The 15,457-nt window shown below is 43.0% G+C and overlaps 6 protein-coding genes across 6 annotated transcripts; 2 read left to right on the forward strand and 4 right to left on the reverse strand.

Moving 5' to 3' along the window:
- Window positions 1-2,919, reverse strand: GGS22DRAFT_52523 (uncharacterized protein). The gene has a single exon (XM_047967329.1). The coding sequence runs from the start codon at window positions 2,658-2,660 to the stop codon at window positions 111-113; it is 2,550 nt and encodes an 849-aa protein (XP_047815767.1). The 5' UTR covers window positions 2,661-2,919; the 3' UTR covers window positions 1-110.
- Window positions 2,920-4,056: 1,137 nt separating this feature from the next.
- On the reverse strand, window positions 4,057-5,527 carry GGS22DRAFT_171148 (glutathione S-transferase). Its single transcript, XM_047962549.1, has 2 exons — window positions 4,978-5,527; window positions 4,057-4,922 (listed from the first exon to the last, which is right to left on the reverse strand). The coding sequence occupies exons 1-2, from the start codon at window positions 5,013-5,015 to the stop codon at window positions 4,175-4,177; spliced, it is 786 nt and encodes a 261-aa protein (XP_047815768.1). The 5' UTR covers window positions 5,016-5,527; the 3' UTR covers window positions 4,057-4,174.
- Window positions 5,528-5,732: 205 nt separating this feature from the next.
- On the forward strand, window positions 5,733-6,425 carry GGS22DRAFT_171149 (NADH:ubiquinone oxidoreductase 6.6kD subunit). The gene is made up of 4 exons (XM_047962550.1): window positions 5,733-5,850; window positions 5,916-5,951; window positions 6,060-6,175; window positions 6,248-6,425. The coding sequence occupies exons 1-4, from the start codon at window positions 5,829-5,831 to the stop codon at window positions 6,299-6,301; spliced, it is 228 nt and encodes a 75-aa protein (XP_047815769.1). The 5' UTR covers window positions 5,733-5,828; the 3' UTR covers window positions 6,302-6,425.
- Window positions 6,426-6,645: 220 nt separating this feature from the next.
- On the reverse strand, window positions 6,646-8,159 carry GGS22DRAFT_52532 (Sin3 associated polypeptide p18-domain-containing protein). Its single transcript, XM_047967330.1, has 3 exons — window positions 7,796-8,159; window positions 6,982-7,729; window positions 6,646-6,886 (listed from the first exon to the last, which is right to left on the reverse strand). Exons 1-2 carry the CDS (start codon window positions 7,858-7,860, stop codon window positions 7,108-7,110), a joined length of 687 nt encoding a protein of 228 aa, XP_047815770.1. The 5' UTR covers window positions 7,861-8,159; the 3' UTR covers window positions 6,646-6,886; window positions 6,982-7,107.
- A 35-nt stretch (window positions 8,160-8,194) lies between these two features.
- GGS22DRAFT_171151 (uncharacterized protein) lies at window positions 8,195-9,700 on the forward strand. The gene has a single exon (XM_047962551.1). The coding sequence runs from the start codon at window positions 8,533-8,535 to the stop codon at window positions 9,610-9,612; it is 1,080 nt and encodes a 359-aa protein (XP_047815771.1). The 5' UTR covers window positions 8,195-8,532; the 3' UTR covers window positions 9,613-9,700.
- Window positions 9,701-9,765: 65 nt separating this feature from the next.
- On the reverse strand, window positions 9,766-11,816 carry GGS22DRAFT_52534 (26S proteasome subunit RPN7-domain-containing protein). Its single transcript, XM_047967331.1, has 5 exons — window positions 11,522-11,816; window positions 11,421-11,465; window positions 11,041-11,321; window positions 10,209-10,976; window positions 9,766-10,147 (listed from the first exon to the last, which is right to left on the reverse strand). The coding sequence occupies exons 1-5, from the start codon at window positions 11,589-11,591 to the stop codon at window positions 9,920-9,922; spliced, it is 1,392 nt and encodes a 463-aa protein (XP_047815772.1). The 5' UTR covers window positions 11,592-11,816; the 3' UTR covers window positions 9,766-9,919.
- Window positions 11,817-15,457: the final 3,641 nt, after the last annotated feature.

Genomic DNA, 15,457 nt, shown 5'->3' on the forward strand with positions numbered 1-15,457 from the left:
TCCCATTCTTTCCCCCTCTTGATAATCCAATCTAAGCCAGCCTAACTCGAAGTATGGCTGCATACCATAAACCCAAGGCATCTGCCTAATAAGATCCCTACTTAACTGAATCAAGCCTCAACCCCTCTCTCCCCTAGCCCGATTCCCTTTGCCCTCCCTCTCACCACAGCAAGAAGCGCTTTGCCTACAGCATCCATATCCCCTAACATTGTGATGTGCCCCCTATCCGTGCTCACTCTCCCCTCTTTCACCAACTCGTAGCCCTCGGGCAGCATCGCCTCTCGGGCAAGTACCACGCCATCACCGCTGCGAAAGACCAAGTCATCGTACACGTCTGCGCAAGATATCGCTTCGCGGGACGCCACACTGACCGCCCACACCGTCGGCACCTCCTTGCCGTAGATGACGGCGAGCGGGGGGTATTTGTTCGCAAGAGTGTGTTCGGGGCGGTGGTTAGTCTCTTCGCGGAACCGCTTAGTATCAGCCAACACACGGGTCAAGTACGCCAAATTAGCGGCACGCGATCCCGCGTCGGTAATTGGCTGTTGCTGTGAATCTCCTTGGGAGGAGCCCATTTGGGGCGCCAAGGTCCTGTCGGTGGCGATGTCGACCTTGCGCGTTGCTTCGGCGACAACGTTGCGCGTAGGGGACCGGGATTCGCTCGCCGCACTGTTCCCCCGGCTCCGGAGCGGCCCGGGAAGCCTTTCAGAAAGCTCTCGGAGGGAAGCTAGTGCGCTGGTGCGGGACTTAAAGGAGGGCAGGCAGGGTTCGATACACGGACTCCAGCAGTACTTAACCCACTCCTTGGGGTCGTAGAAGTCCACCGGATATTGCTCCCCTGTACTTTTGTTGATAAAGCAGAAGCCGTCTTCGGGTAAAAATATGAAGGTCGTCCTCAGTGAGAAGTGAACCTGCGCCGTGAGGACCTTCTCGTTAAAGAGAACGGCGTCGCCATTTCGAATCGGTCCTAGGATATTTATACATCGTTGCGGAGTACCCGCGTATACCACACCTGAAAACAGCTCTGGTCGTTGATTCACGGCGTGGCGTGTGATGAGGCCCCCAAGACTATGGGCAATTACCATTGCCCCCATATCCTCAGGCAGTCCCTTTCCTTGGTTCGAGGGTAGTTGTTCGAGAAACTTGATAAGTCTGCGTGAGAGTATATGAGGACTCAGCCGCCAGTCGTAACCATAGTCCCATATTCTAAGCTTTCCAGCCCGGGCGTTCTCACACTCTCTAATCCTTTTAAATAGTTTCTTCGATATATCGACAGGGCCAATATTTTTCAGCATTCCCGAAGCATAAATGGTTTCCTCCATTCTCTCCTCGTCCTCTGGACTAAGCCCTACTTCGAGGTTGACCTTTCGGATGTTGAACCCGAGCTTTACGGGTACCCAGACCTGTCGATTAGTTCTCGTAGATCTCAACACGGAGCCACGGTATCCGCCCATGATAACGATATCACCTGTTAATAATTCCAAAGCGCGATCCAGGTCCGACATGTTGTCATCCTTCGGTGCTAGTGAATTAACTTCGAATATGGCTGATGTACGCGTTACTCCCGACAGGGACGAGTCAGACTGATCAGGACCCAGCAACGAGTTCTTCTTCAGTGGTGCTGGAATGATGTTCGGCAGTTGAGGTAGCTTGAAAGTTGGCCTGTCCCAGCTGTCTGTGATAGCTTTGAGCCTACTGTTGGTTTGCTCTCGAATATCCTTCCACCTATCATCATCGCCGAAAGATGATACCCTGGATAGCGAATGATAAAGCATGGATTCGTCGGATGTGGATCTCCTTATTACCCGCGGACGATTAGGCGGCCGCGATATTGAAGAACCGTCAGCATTGGGCATAGATAACCCTATGAGCGATTGCCTGTTTGGCGGCGGTAATTTGCTCCTAGAAACCGGACCTGGCTCATTGACAAGGAATGGTGTGAATTGCTTCGGCTCAGGCATACTATCATTTAAAAGGGAAGATCTTTTTGCATCTAGACTCGGGCTCTTCGCAGAAGATGGCCCTGAGAAAAATGACTGCAAAGAAATAGATGGCATAGACGGCATAGACGGCATAGATGGCAAGGCTTCCTTTATCCTCTTTAACGCATCAGCTCCGCCGGAATTCGATCGGCGATGCTTATCCTGGCCAAACACAGTTGATAATGTTGGCTTTGGACTACCCGACTCATTCTGCACAACCATCTGTTTCGGTCCTGATTGCCATGGCGATGGAAATCTGTACACTGATGAATGGCTCGAAGGGAGTTGGCCTAAGGAAAAGCCTCTAGCTTGACGTGTCGATGTCTTGTCCACAGTCGTCTGGGTTAAAGTTTCGCTAGAGTGGCCCATCACTGGCGAAGGCTCTGGATCTGGAGTCGCGGTCCCCTCAATAACACTGAATAGACCTCCACCTGGCAGTCGTTCCAACGCGGCCGCTTTCTCTGCTGCGGGTGTTTTCGGCAGCGTGAGCCTCGTCGCCACAGGGCTCAATGCCGGCTGTATGATGGACTGAGCATCATCCTGATCGATATACAGCTGCTCCTCATCCGCTGCATCGTCGGACGTTGGAGACGGCTCTCCATCCGAAACTACCAAGCTCGGCGGCTCAAGAATGCTTGGCAGGGGCACCCCCTGAGATCGTGTAGCTGTTTTCGCCATGTCGCCCAATCAAGTAAGACGATGTCATTGAGCGTTCAACTTTTCAATTATATTTGAATTATCCGCCTGGATACTGTTGACAAAAAGTTCTTGGCAGTGCATTTGACGAAAATTTTAGAATTAATAGTCCTCGGTGCAAGTGAGATCGCAAACCGGAAGCGCCGGGGAGGAATTATTAAGTCTTTTCATATGAAAACAATTAGTTTAAGTAGCTAAGCTCGTGACTCGGCAACATTGGGAAATGCGCTGGAGAGCAGCCGACGCTAATTGTGGGAAGAAGTGGGTTTATCATATGAAATTCGCCAACGCTATCGAAGTTGGCAGTTTCAATTGTTGGATGGTATGTAGATAACTGTCGAGTTGTCTCTGCTGCTTTAGGTCTTTGTTAGGATTGGAACGAACCGGACTTGGTTATCGTTGAATACCTTACATACCTGGTAGACTGGCAGGCTGGTAGGTACCTTACGTTAGGCAACGCAATAAAATTGACCTAACTTACATGTCCTTATGGATATAAGCAAAATTGAATGGTTCCCGGTGGCAATGAGGGAGAGATGAAGAAGAATGATTTGAGGAAATGTTAGAAGACCGAAAGTCTGGACCCATCAAACTTACAAACCTTGGAACTACTTTGTATGTATCTGTGTATGTACCTAGGATCATTGATGTACCTGCCACTAATTATAACAAGAACCTTGAACTTTTGAACCTTATCAATATAGCCACATACATACAGGTATTCAAAGTGCAGTAGCACCCGCGAAGCCACGTACTCTCCTGCCGTAAATCTATCTACGCCCGATCAGTCCCTTCTTTACCCGGACTATCTCACTGTTCGGGGGTAGCTGCTCACGTTCGGTGGAAGGATGCGGCGGGTAAGTACAACCTTGGGAGTTTGTCATATTTTAATGGACTTTTGAGATAAAAAAGGAAATGGTTACCGGCGAATCGGGGCGGTGTAAGTAACCCGTTAAAAGTATGACGAGCTGGCTAGTCGGCGTTGGCGTGTAAGATAACGATTTGTTTGACCTTGTGCAGCCCAATTGCTTATATTATCAGGTAGATGCTCATATGTATAGTATTCTATACATATATTTATTGCAGAATACCTACCTACATTATAATGCCAATTTAAATTGTATCGAGGTTGGGTCAATCTATTGCTATTGTTGAGAAGCGGTCGAAGAATAAAACCAAAATGAATCAATGAGACTCGGGACCCCAAACACAGCCTCTTAGATGGATCGGCCTATTCTATTGAACGCCATTGGCTGATTGATGCACGTTGACGAAATCTATCTTCAACAGGCCGGGATGTTAGGTTGACCGCTACTGCAAGACGGACGCTCTCAGCTCCCGCCCCAAACCGCGATCTTCCCATGCATCCAATCGATACGCCGTATTTGGAATTCGTTTATTTCGTATTCGCGATATCTTCTTATCGGTAACACACGAGTAGAGAGCAATAAATAATACCTACATATATACACGATTGAAACCCCTCAAAATTCAACTTATGGGAACTGGATACCTAGGCTTGAATCGATTTCCTTGACTTTTTGAACTGAATTCTTATACCCGGGATGTGCCTCGAGTCTGTCGATGTACGCAAAAAGCTTGGGGAACAATTTCTTCGGTCCACCAGCCTCCCATGTCCCGAATGTCTCAAATTTATCCTTGGCCGCCATCAACGCGAAGCTGATAAGCACATCCGCAGATGTAAGATCCGACCCGCATAGGTAATCGCCCCCGGATGTCTCTTGTTGTTCTAGGAAACCTAGTTGAGCCTTTGCATTCGGAAGAACAAGGCGGCTGAAGAGTTGGTTGACAACCAAGGATGTTATCGGGCGGATGAAGAATGGAACCTGAGGACTCTTAAGTGCGCCCAGTACCATTGCCATGATGAGCATCGACATTAGGGAACCCTCAACGTAATGCAATAAGTATTGCCATCGCATCCACTGCTCCGTTTCGCCGCCAATTTTTCCTTCCTGACCTTCCTTCCAGCGCTTAGGCATCATCGTAGTACCTTGGCCAAAATGCTCGCTCAGGTATTGAACGATGAATCCACTTTCGGCAAGAACAATTGGCTCCGTAGACCCCGGAGGCGTGATAGAGATCACAGGCGATTTGCCTAGCGGATGGATCTTCTTCAGCTCCGGCGGGGCAAGCATGTTGACCCGATGAAAAGTCTCGAGCTCATAGGGCAACTTGAGTTCTTCAAGCAGCCAAAGGATGTTTTGAGCACGAGACTTCTCTAGCCTACTCAATTGTTAAAACTATATAATTGATGCTGACGAAAAAAATATGAACGTACCAATAGAGCTTAATCTTCGACTGTTCTTCTGTAGCCATGGTTGATGATGAGCAAACAATAGTTTGCCGAGAACTGAGACACTGATCTAGAGAGGATTAAATAACAATGTTGAAGCTCGGGAATCTTTCTATCCGTTCAAGCTGAGCGTTGGCGTAAAAAAATACTACCTAAGTATAAGGCTAGGACGGTCATCCCTGAAATCCGAGGTACCTAACCTATCAAATATGTAATGAATACCAATAAGGATGGACCTGTTTTTTGATCGAGCCTTGTCAAGTCTTTTTAAACTCTTTTTCGAATAGCTTTGTCTCTCTTACGTAGCTGCGTAGTACTACTAAGCAGAGAGCTACTTAGTTGCCGAGGCATTATTATGTTACACGAACGCATTGTGGACATCATCGATTTGCCTAGGCCGTTTAGTAATTAGGTAGGAAACATCAAGATTACGAGAGAGGATAGCTAAGAGATATTATGACATTATGTATATTCGTGGCACAGATAGGTCCATATCGTTCGACTGTTCCTTGATATACCTAGTAGATATTATAAATCATGCAAATTATGGTTCACTTAGAGAAGTAAGAGGATATTTGATCCATCATATGCATCGTCACTACCTACTTACGTCAGCGGTAGACTCCGAGGTCACCTCGGGAGATAGATTTAGATTACGTAATGAGAAATAGCCACAGTGTGGCTTTATCCCCCACGTTGTAAAGCCTCAGTCCATTCAAGACGTCTACAATCAATTGAAGCTACTGGAATCATTCGCGATTTAATTATAAAATCGCTTGAAACAAACCATCTTAACATTTTCCCAAAGTGCGCGGCTACTGCCAATATCATTCAAGATGGCTGGAGCAGAGCATTACCGTAAGTCTTCTCCCGAGATCGCAATTGCGACAATCGACAAGGAAGAAAGCTAATAGTATTGATAGGTTTGGCGGCGGACCCGGCCATCCAGAAGCTGGGAAGTATGTTCACCCGATTCTTCCTCCTTGTTACGAGCGGCTACTTCGCGAGAACGAACGATATACAGGAATTTTAAGAGGGAGATTGTCGCTGACTTCTATGCGCAATAGCTATGACCTCAAACCGTCACAAGTACTTCCGATGGACCCCGAGAACCGCTCGACTCACAATCGCCTACGCAGTCGTTGTACCCCTTATCCTCGGAACTATCGCCTACAACACAGATGTGAGTAATATGATCTTATGTTGACTTGGGTGTGGTTTTGCGAAGGGTCACCGACGCTAATTAAATATGTAGGGGAAGTTCGATATCCGAGCGAAGAGGAAGGGCGACTTGATTTCCGAATACTAAGAATAGTCTCGAAATAAGAAAACCGTGAACGATTGTATATAGAAATAGGCGTATCACAATAATGAGACAAGAACTTCGGTCAAGATGCCTTTTAGTATCTACTGCCGTATGATCTAGAATTTGCGAAAGGATTAATGATGTTGTCCGTAGTTGGACTGTATCACAACATTGGCCATGATGTCACTAGGCGATCATTGATATTGATGTGTCTGTCATGAAGAGGCGTCCCTAAAAAATCCATGTAGACTTTGCTTGGAGCTTCTTAAGCATTCGCCGTTATATATTGACAATGCATTGATATAAGCTCTTTTCTTGAGATCTAGAGAACGAAACAACACAAAATGTCACTACACAGTAGGTATTTCGTTAAGATGATACTAATAAAGCCTCAACTAAAATAATTGTAACAAACTTTTGTAACCTCGATCCACGCTACCTAACCGCCAAAATCCCAATGCAAAGTCCGAATAATGCATATTACAAGTAGGAAACCCTAGGTAGAGACGATACAGACAGCTGTAGGGGTATATAATGCTATGTTTTTTCTTAGTTGAATACCCAGAATATCGCCTGAGTATCGAAAATCTAATTCCAAGTCATGTTAGTAAATATTGTAGAACTAGTCACAAACAGACGACGACCTGTAACGGCTTACAAGACTGGCTAAATTGATAACTCACTTTGTTATTTGCCCACATGAAAAGATTTATCCCATACTTCGTTCTTTTACCACCAAGTACAATTGGTCTCACATCGATCCTCATGTAGTCTGCAGGACACGTCATCGTATATACCACCATCATCCGTCAATATCGTCTTCCCCCCCTACCACGCCCAACTGGCGGCGGGTCAGGTAATCGCTCTCCTCTCCTCCACTCGCCACTCGGTATGCTACCACGGTTGAACCCGTCATACCCTCTACCGCTATTTCTCGGTCTTGCAGGCCGACCTTGTCCATTCTCACTTCCGAACGAACTGCTAGGCGGGCGTCCCATAACAGATCTCGTCTCGGTAAGGCCGTTCCTTGCGCTAGATACTGGAGCGACAGCCCCATTGGGTAGTGGGGGAAGGACGGCGCAGGATATGAAGTCACCGACGACAAACCTGGCGTCCGTTAGGGTCTTCTCGCCATCGTCCTCGGGCTCCTTCTCGGCCTCGACGTCTTCGGGGTCTAGGCCTCTACCCCCATCGCCTATTACTACGCTGCCTAGGTCTTTGATAGCGTACTTTGCGGTCGTGTGACCAGCAGCGTTATTGCGGGTGTCTGGGAAGATGAGACGGAAGGCCACGCGAGTGCCTACGGCCGGGTCGGGGAGGAGGTGCGGTTTCGCGGCAGCAATATTATAAACGAGCTCCGTCAGGGAGACGTCGGGCCAGGCGTGTATGGTTATATGTGGCGGGAACGGTCCGTTGGTGAACTCGTCCGGTCTAGAGCGAAGATTTGCATAAGCTACCAATGGACCATAAGATGTCTTAAGAGACGCTTATGCTTACCTATGAAATGCGCCCGTTCGGTAAAAGAGCCGTAGCATAAACGGCGGTGTTGTGTGACGATCCATGGCGATGTACTAAGTAGGTGTGGTATCACTTCCCTAAGCTGTAACCCTAAGAACCTTGGAAGGACAGCTTCGTAGGGGCGAGCCAATCTTTACTCTCAATTCATGTTGTTGCTACGGGAAAGAGTTCGAGTGGAAAAGATTGGAACGTTAATATATCAGGGGCTAAATAGAGATCTTCGGTGGTTGAGGCTACCGAGCCGTGGTAAAAAGGTGCCCAAGTCTTTGAGCAGGAGCAGGCGAAGGCGCGAGCTCGGGGAAGCTTCAACGATAAGATTTCAGTATAATCAAACAACCTCCGGGGGCACTTAAATAAAGTTTAGGGTCCCACTCACCAATACAACACCACGATACCCCAGGCCATTTAGCGGCGTTTACAGTTGTACGGAGTGATGCAATTGGGTGGCATGTCGGTGTTTCCCGCCCCAAATTCACCGACTCTGGTACTAATCGATAGCTACCCGCCTCTGTTTTCTGTTTTGGCAGTTCGTTAATTGAATCTTGCGATTCATCTCGTCATCCCAATCCATACCTCAATTAATACCTACATCCAACCAACTAGAATAGCCCAAAGTCTAGGGCCTCGCTATCACTTCTATTCACCTACAAGAATCCATACTCCACAAACCCAACCCCAGCCTCGCTGTTCCACAAAGAACACCCCCCACCGCGACCATGGATTTCGCATCCCTCATGTCCGCCGAGCTCGCCAAAGCGTCTCCCAAACCCAACAACGACGACAAATCCTCCTCCTCCTCCTCCAAGAAATACATCCGCCGCTCCGAAGCCGAAGCCCAGCGCGAAGCCTCCTACCGCGCAGAGCAAAAGGCGCTCGAAGAGAAACGCGCAGCCAAAGCCGCCGAGAAGCGCAAGCGCGAAGAGGAAGCCGTAGAAGAGGCGCGGGTGCGCGAGGACAAGCGACGGCGGCTAGAAGAAGAGACACGGCGGCGTCGCGAGGAAGCCGCGGCCGAAGAGGAGCGGCTGCGTAGGAAACGGCTCGGATTACCCGAGCTACCGACCGAGGACGCCAGCAACGGCAGTCGAGAAGGAAGCGAAGCCGCGGACGGGGAGGAGGACATTCCGGACGAAGAGCTAGTGGCGAAGCTGCGGGAGCTGGGACACCCGGCGACGCTGTTCGGGGAGACGCATCGGGGGCGGCTGAGGCGGTACCGCAAGTTGACGACGGTGGTGACGTCGGGGCCGATCCCGACGACGCTGCGGCTTGTCGACGAGAAGGACATGAAGATCTCGGATGCGATACCCCAGGATCGCCCCGGACGGGTCTACTTGTTCCGCCAGCTGGCGTCGTACTTCACGATGGTGCTGCGGGAGTGGGAGGTGGCGCTCGCGCGCGAGGAAGGGACGCGTGATACGTTTGCCGGGAAAGCGGCTGTCAATGCGATGGTGTCGAGTCGCGAGAACATGGTGCCGCTGTTTCGCAAGTTCGAGAAGGGAGAGCTGGACGACGACGTGCTGAAGCCTGTTGTCGAGATCGTGAAGGCGGCTCAGGAGCGCCGATACGTCGACGCTAATGATGGGTACCTACGCCTAAGTATCGGTAAGGCGGCGTGGCCGATCGGAGTCACCATGGTGGGTATCCACGAGCGTAGCGCTCGAGAAAAACTGCACGATGGCGAGAGGGGACATATCATGAGTGACGAGGTTACGAGGAAGTACTTGCAGAGCATCAAGAGGTGTCTTACGTTCGCGCAGGTGCGGTGGCCCCCGGAGGATATTAGACAACTCATGGGATGATTTGGGAGAATAGAACTTAATATGTTCGTAAGCTATTCCTAGCAATGGGTATTCGTGAATTTCATTTCCCTGCCAAAGATATCTAGTCGTTCAGCCATAAGCTCGCACAGTCTTTTGTAAAAGCTCCAATGCAATGCCCCCGTGACTCCCTATCCTAACTCCTAAGGATCACTCGATCTCATATCATGCACGTGTCCGTATCGTCAGTTTGCGAATCGCTAGCTGAGTTATCGCTCTCGATTCGTATCTCATCCACCTCGAGCTCATGTTCCCTGCAAGGATTGCCGCCCTACTTCAGCAATGCCTCCTAGGCCACAGCCTCGCTCGAGTTCAGCTGTCTTCTGGGGTCCTCTGGCCAAACATCACCCAAGCCAGCTCCCCCGGCCCCTTTTCGGGAACCCTTAACTTCGAGATCAGCTGCTACGATGTTCATTCGTCTAATTCGCTCGATAGCTTCTTTTTCGTAGTTGTTGGCGGCATCCAAGGCCTGTTTCTGCATAGCAACTCTGGCATTGTTGGAGACGGCGACGAGGAGCTAAACCAATATATTAGCAATTGATTACTATATCCAACAAACATAACATATATCAGCTCACCTTGTCAATGGTATTGATGCGAGCATTTAGGGCTTTGTTTTTTATCATTTCGACAAGCTCTCGCTCGATAGACTCTCCAGGCTTGGCGAAGGTTGCGTTCATGCTGTCCAAGGTAACGCATGAAAACGGTAGGAAATATTGAACGATACACTTGCTGCGAATCTGCGAGAAGATAGTGGAAGCATGCTTCTGAAGATATATGTCGAGGAGATAATCGTTTGCGTGCGACTCGATTATTTCCAAACAAGAGGAGTATCGTCCGTTGACGAACATAGAGACAGCCTTGCGGATATGTGGCTCGAGTTCTAGATAGCTTCTGAAGCTAGAGTTGTCTAAAACTCGGGACTGCAATTCTTTTCGGTCCATCGAAGCGAGTGCTAGAAGTCCGCCGTACGTAGCAACATCATTCGGACTGACCGTGTCGTTGTAGTGATGGGCGTGGTTCGCGTTATCGACTCTAAGAAAGCATCTAGCAGCTTCGTAGAATTTCCCGAGACCGAGATTTGCTAGACCTGACATGATCTTCTGGTAGGGTTGCTCGGCGTTCGGATCGTCGTTGCTTCCCATATTCGCCGCTTGAACCTTATTCACATTTGCCAATAGCCCAGCCCAGTCTCGCTTTTGAAGCAATATGCTAACAACGTGCTTGACTACGTCTTGAATATGCGCTTGGGTACTAGCGTCGGGCCTCATCTTGATGTAGTATTCGGAAGCGGTGGTTAGATCACCAATGGATTCTAAGTGTTCGCCGAGATCACGGTGGCCAATCTATGATCATTAGCATGAAATAATCCGACGGTGTTGTTTGTTTAGCTCTGATAAGAATCCATACCCTAATGCTTTCCTTGACTAGATTGTTTTTGTATCCCTTAAGCTCAGTTTCCATCCTAAGCGTTTCCGCCTTGTTTGCCCGGTCTGTTTTGTTTACCCAAGCCTCGTCCCACCTAGCCTCAGGTTCGTCTGGTGCGGCAGCGCGGATGCATTCCCAGGCATCACGGTATCGTTGGATATCCTTTCCACGCTTGGCTTCGATTATGGCAGCCTTTAGTGCATCGACGCATAGGGGTACGGAGGATTGGCCAATCAACAATAGTCGCTCAAAGCGTGTACGACCTAATTGATTAAATGGTTAATATTTGCTGCTAAAAATAATGGTTGTAAAGAGAATAACCGAGCGAACGGGATGGATCGCAAACGAGAGAATGGACAAACCTCTGTAATTGGATATATACAATTCAAGATCTAGCTTTGGAGCATCTACAATATGTCAACATCAGCTTCTTCTTGTAAGGTTTATTCAAATCGCATTATACCTCTGACGATGATGCCTCCCTGGTTATCCATGGTGGTAAAGTAGGCGAGCAGATTCTGCTCGTTAGCCATGTTGACGGCGTTGAGCTATGGAAGCCTAACGTTTAATTCGTATCTGAAATCAATGAATTCGTTCCGGAATAGAGTATGAAATCGAAGTGTACAATGAGGGCGCGACTGGTATATTCACCGCGTACCTGAAATAAGTAGGTCAATATGATGTGCGATGTACGAAGTACGATGCAGATAATCGGTTAGATAGATTGAAGGTCTAAGTTAAGGCAGGGTCCACTACGGTTGGTCGTTGAAGCTGAGTCGTTGTTTTGGCGGGGTAGCTTCAACCCGACATGTACCTATGGACTATGGGGAACCTTAAAGTTCTAAATTCCATATCGGCCTCAACTATCGCCTTATCGCCCATCGGATTTTCACATGCTGTGAAGCCTATTGGTTTAAAATCCAGGTACACGGGTACGTATTAAGCTAGCGTGAGCGTAGGGCTTAAGTGGGGTTAGTTTATTGATCAAGAAGGTTTGATGGTTGAAAATGCGCTGCCATTCGCTGAATGCGACTTCACATCTTTCTTTGAATCGTCCATCTGGTTACCTAGGCAGCTTTCAAGTACTGGAGATTCAAGGGATAGCAAATTCATATTGCTATCGTCGAACTGATTCCAATAAGGACTATTAGGTATACCGTATGTCATATCTAATAAGTGAAGTCTAGGAACTTGGCGACTCCATTTTGTTCTTTAATATGATGGACTAATTGAAATCCAGCCAGTATTCGATTACCTGAGTATAGAAAGCAACACGTCGCTATACCTACATTAAAATAGGTCACGTAGATTCACATCTTTATCATGGATGTAGAATATTTTCGAAAGGATTAAGCCAACTGTTTGAATAAATTTCAAACACATCTATGGATGGATGTGTTGGTCCATTCAACTAGCACGCCAAGCCATTATTCCCAATGCTTGAGGCTCTATGGAGAAACTCATGGTACGTGTGTAATCCATAGTGAACCTCTTTCCGCTTGCCGGAAAATGCGGGAAGAATTACTCCCCGATTATTCACGGAGGCCTCAATCTATTGTTTAGGAGTAGTGCATACCGACATTAATTCCCGAGGGGTATTTGGAGCGGCTCATTCCACCTAGTAGATTACATACTTAGTACATAAGTAGGTGCCTACAAAACCGGTCAAGAGGTTTAGATTAAGATAGGATACGAATGTATAGAATACTAAAACTAACTAGCTAGTTAGTATAATCATAGAGTTATATTCGTATTAATAAATATAATTATAATAAGCAAGCAATGGGCATAATATAGCTGCCTACACAGAAGTCCAGGCACGTAGGTAAATCTTCGTTAATCAATGACTAATCGGTCAAGAGGCCAAACCCTTTCTCCCTGACGGCCAACATGAGAAGCATGTCGCGAATAGTGCCAAGCTTCAGGTCTAGGCTTGGACGGTGACGTGAGCTCCAATCATCGCGTGTTCCGATTGATAGGAGCCTTGTCGGTGGAGAGGGCCAAGACGACCATTGTGCCGGTTTTCCGAGATCCAGGTAACTCTACCTAATCAACAACTGAAGTCTTATGAACATATAAGTATTTAAATAAACGTATAATGTAGCATTGTCCAGGGTGAAGGAGATGCTAAGAGATGAGGCTTTGGATTAGGTACCTGGGTTGCGAATGTACCTGTGTAAACCACCTGGCATCGATGTCTCATAGATACATTTTACTTTTCGAAGTTTTTTATATTCTGCGAGTAGGAAAATTGCTTGGCAGTCCGGTCTAAGGTATGCCAAGACCGCCATGGGTCCCCCGCGTAAGTGATCCATCACTTAAAGGCCTGTAATGATACTCCATGTTCCTGACCAGTAACTTTAACGGCACAACCACTTTTCCATAACGATACAACCACTTCCTGATTAGGATTAATTAGTGCCACGACACCCTACCACTTAATTTCGCAGTGTTTTTATCGCATATTTTATCTTAACGCAATTTTACTAGTTTTATACTTTAAAACCACTTTTAATTTAATTATATTTAATTATTTAATATATATAATAACGTTAATTAAATTAAATCGATTTATTTATTATATTAAATTATAATACGAAGTTATATTAATTTATTTAAATTCGAAATTATTTTTATTTAAATTTAAATAATATAATAATAAAATAATTTTTAAAATTTATTATATTATATTTATAATAATTTTAAACTTTAATATTTTTTTTTAAACTTTTATATTAATAATAATTTTTATAATTTTTATTATTTTTATTTAATTAATAATAACGTATTAATTATTTTTTCGAATATTTATTTAATATTATTTTATTACGTTATTTAAATTTAGTAAAATTATTTTATTTATAAAAATATTTATTATATTTTTTAATTAAATATAAACGGCTTAAAAACGAAAAAATTTTATTTCGTACGATTTTAATTAATTATTTAATTTATACGAAATTACTTTTAATATATATATTAAATATATACACGAATAAAAATTTATAGTTATTATTTTTAAATTTAATAAAAAATAAGGCTTAAAATTTTCGAATATAATTAAATATGCGGTTTTTTTATATAATTATTACGGCGATTTTAAAATAATTAAAGTATTTTTTTAACGTTAACGATTTTTTTAAAAATATAATTATTTTTATAAAACCACGATATTATATAATAAAAAAATATTAAAATAATATATTTAAATTAAAAATTTAAATTATAATTATTTTTATAATAATATCGAAATTAACGTTACGTTTCGGCGGTAATAACGTAAATTCGTAAATATAAAAATCGTAATATTAAAGTTATTACGAATTAATTCGTTAATTAATAATTAAATTATTTTATATTTATTTAGTAAATTTTAAAAAATAAAAGAAAATGCCGATATAATATACGGTATAAATTACGATATTAAAAATTTATTTAATATAAATTTTATTAATTATAAACTTATTTAAACCGTATATACGAACGGAATAATAATTATTTTTAAAAATATATAAAATATTAATATTTTATATAAATAATATATATAAAAAAAATTATTTAATATTTAAATATTATTTAAAAAATTTTAAAAATATAAAAATATTTATAATATCGATTATTTTTACGATATTAACGAAAAAATTAATAAAATAACGAAGTTATTTTAAATTTTTAAGTAATATATTAAAATATGAAAATAATATTTTAACGTATTATTATTTAATAATACGTATTACGTAAATTAATATATACGTTATTAAATTTATATATATTTTATATATTAATTTTATAATATTTAAATTAATAAATTCGATATATTATTTTTTAATATTATAAATATTATTTTTTTATATACGAATTTTTACGTGGTTTTTAAGTTATTTTTTAATAAATTAAAACTCGATTTTTTATAATATTTAAAATGTTTAAATAAATTATAATAATAATATTAAATTTAATTTTTAATAATTATATTAAATAATTTCGTTAAAAAATTTAAATTTATAGTTAATTAAATTTTCGAAAATACGTTTTAATAATTATATAAATGGTATATATTTAAAAACGTTATTTATTATATAAAGTAAAAATAAATTAATTTAAATAAAAATTTTATCGTTAAATTACGAAATATCGATAAAATACGGTTTTACGGTATTTTTAAATATAATAAGTTTAAATTAAATTTATATATATATAAAATAATTAATTAAAAAAGTAATAATAATAATAACGATTTTAAAAAAATATAAAATAATTAATAAATTACGTAGTTATTTAAAAAAATAAAAGTTTAAAATTTAATTTAATATTAAAATTTAAATATTAAAAAATAATTAAATTTTTATAATAATTTTATACGAGTTTTTCGAAATTATATTTACGTTAATAATAAAAA

This window comes from Annulohypoxylon maeteangense (genome assembly GCF_022496945.1).
Source record: "Annulohypoxylon maeteangense strain CBS 123835 unplaced genomic scaffold GGS22scaffold_17, whole genome shotgun sequence".
NCBI lineage: Eukaryota > Fungi > Ascomycota > Sordariomycetes > Xylariales > Hypoxylaceae > Annulohypoxylon > Annulohypoxylon maeteangense.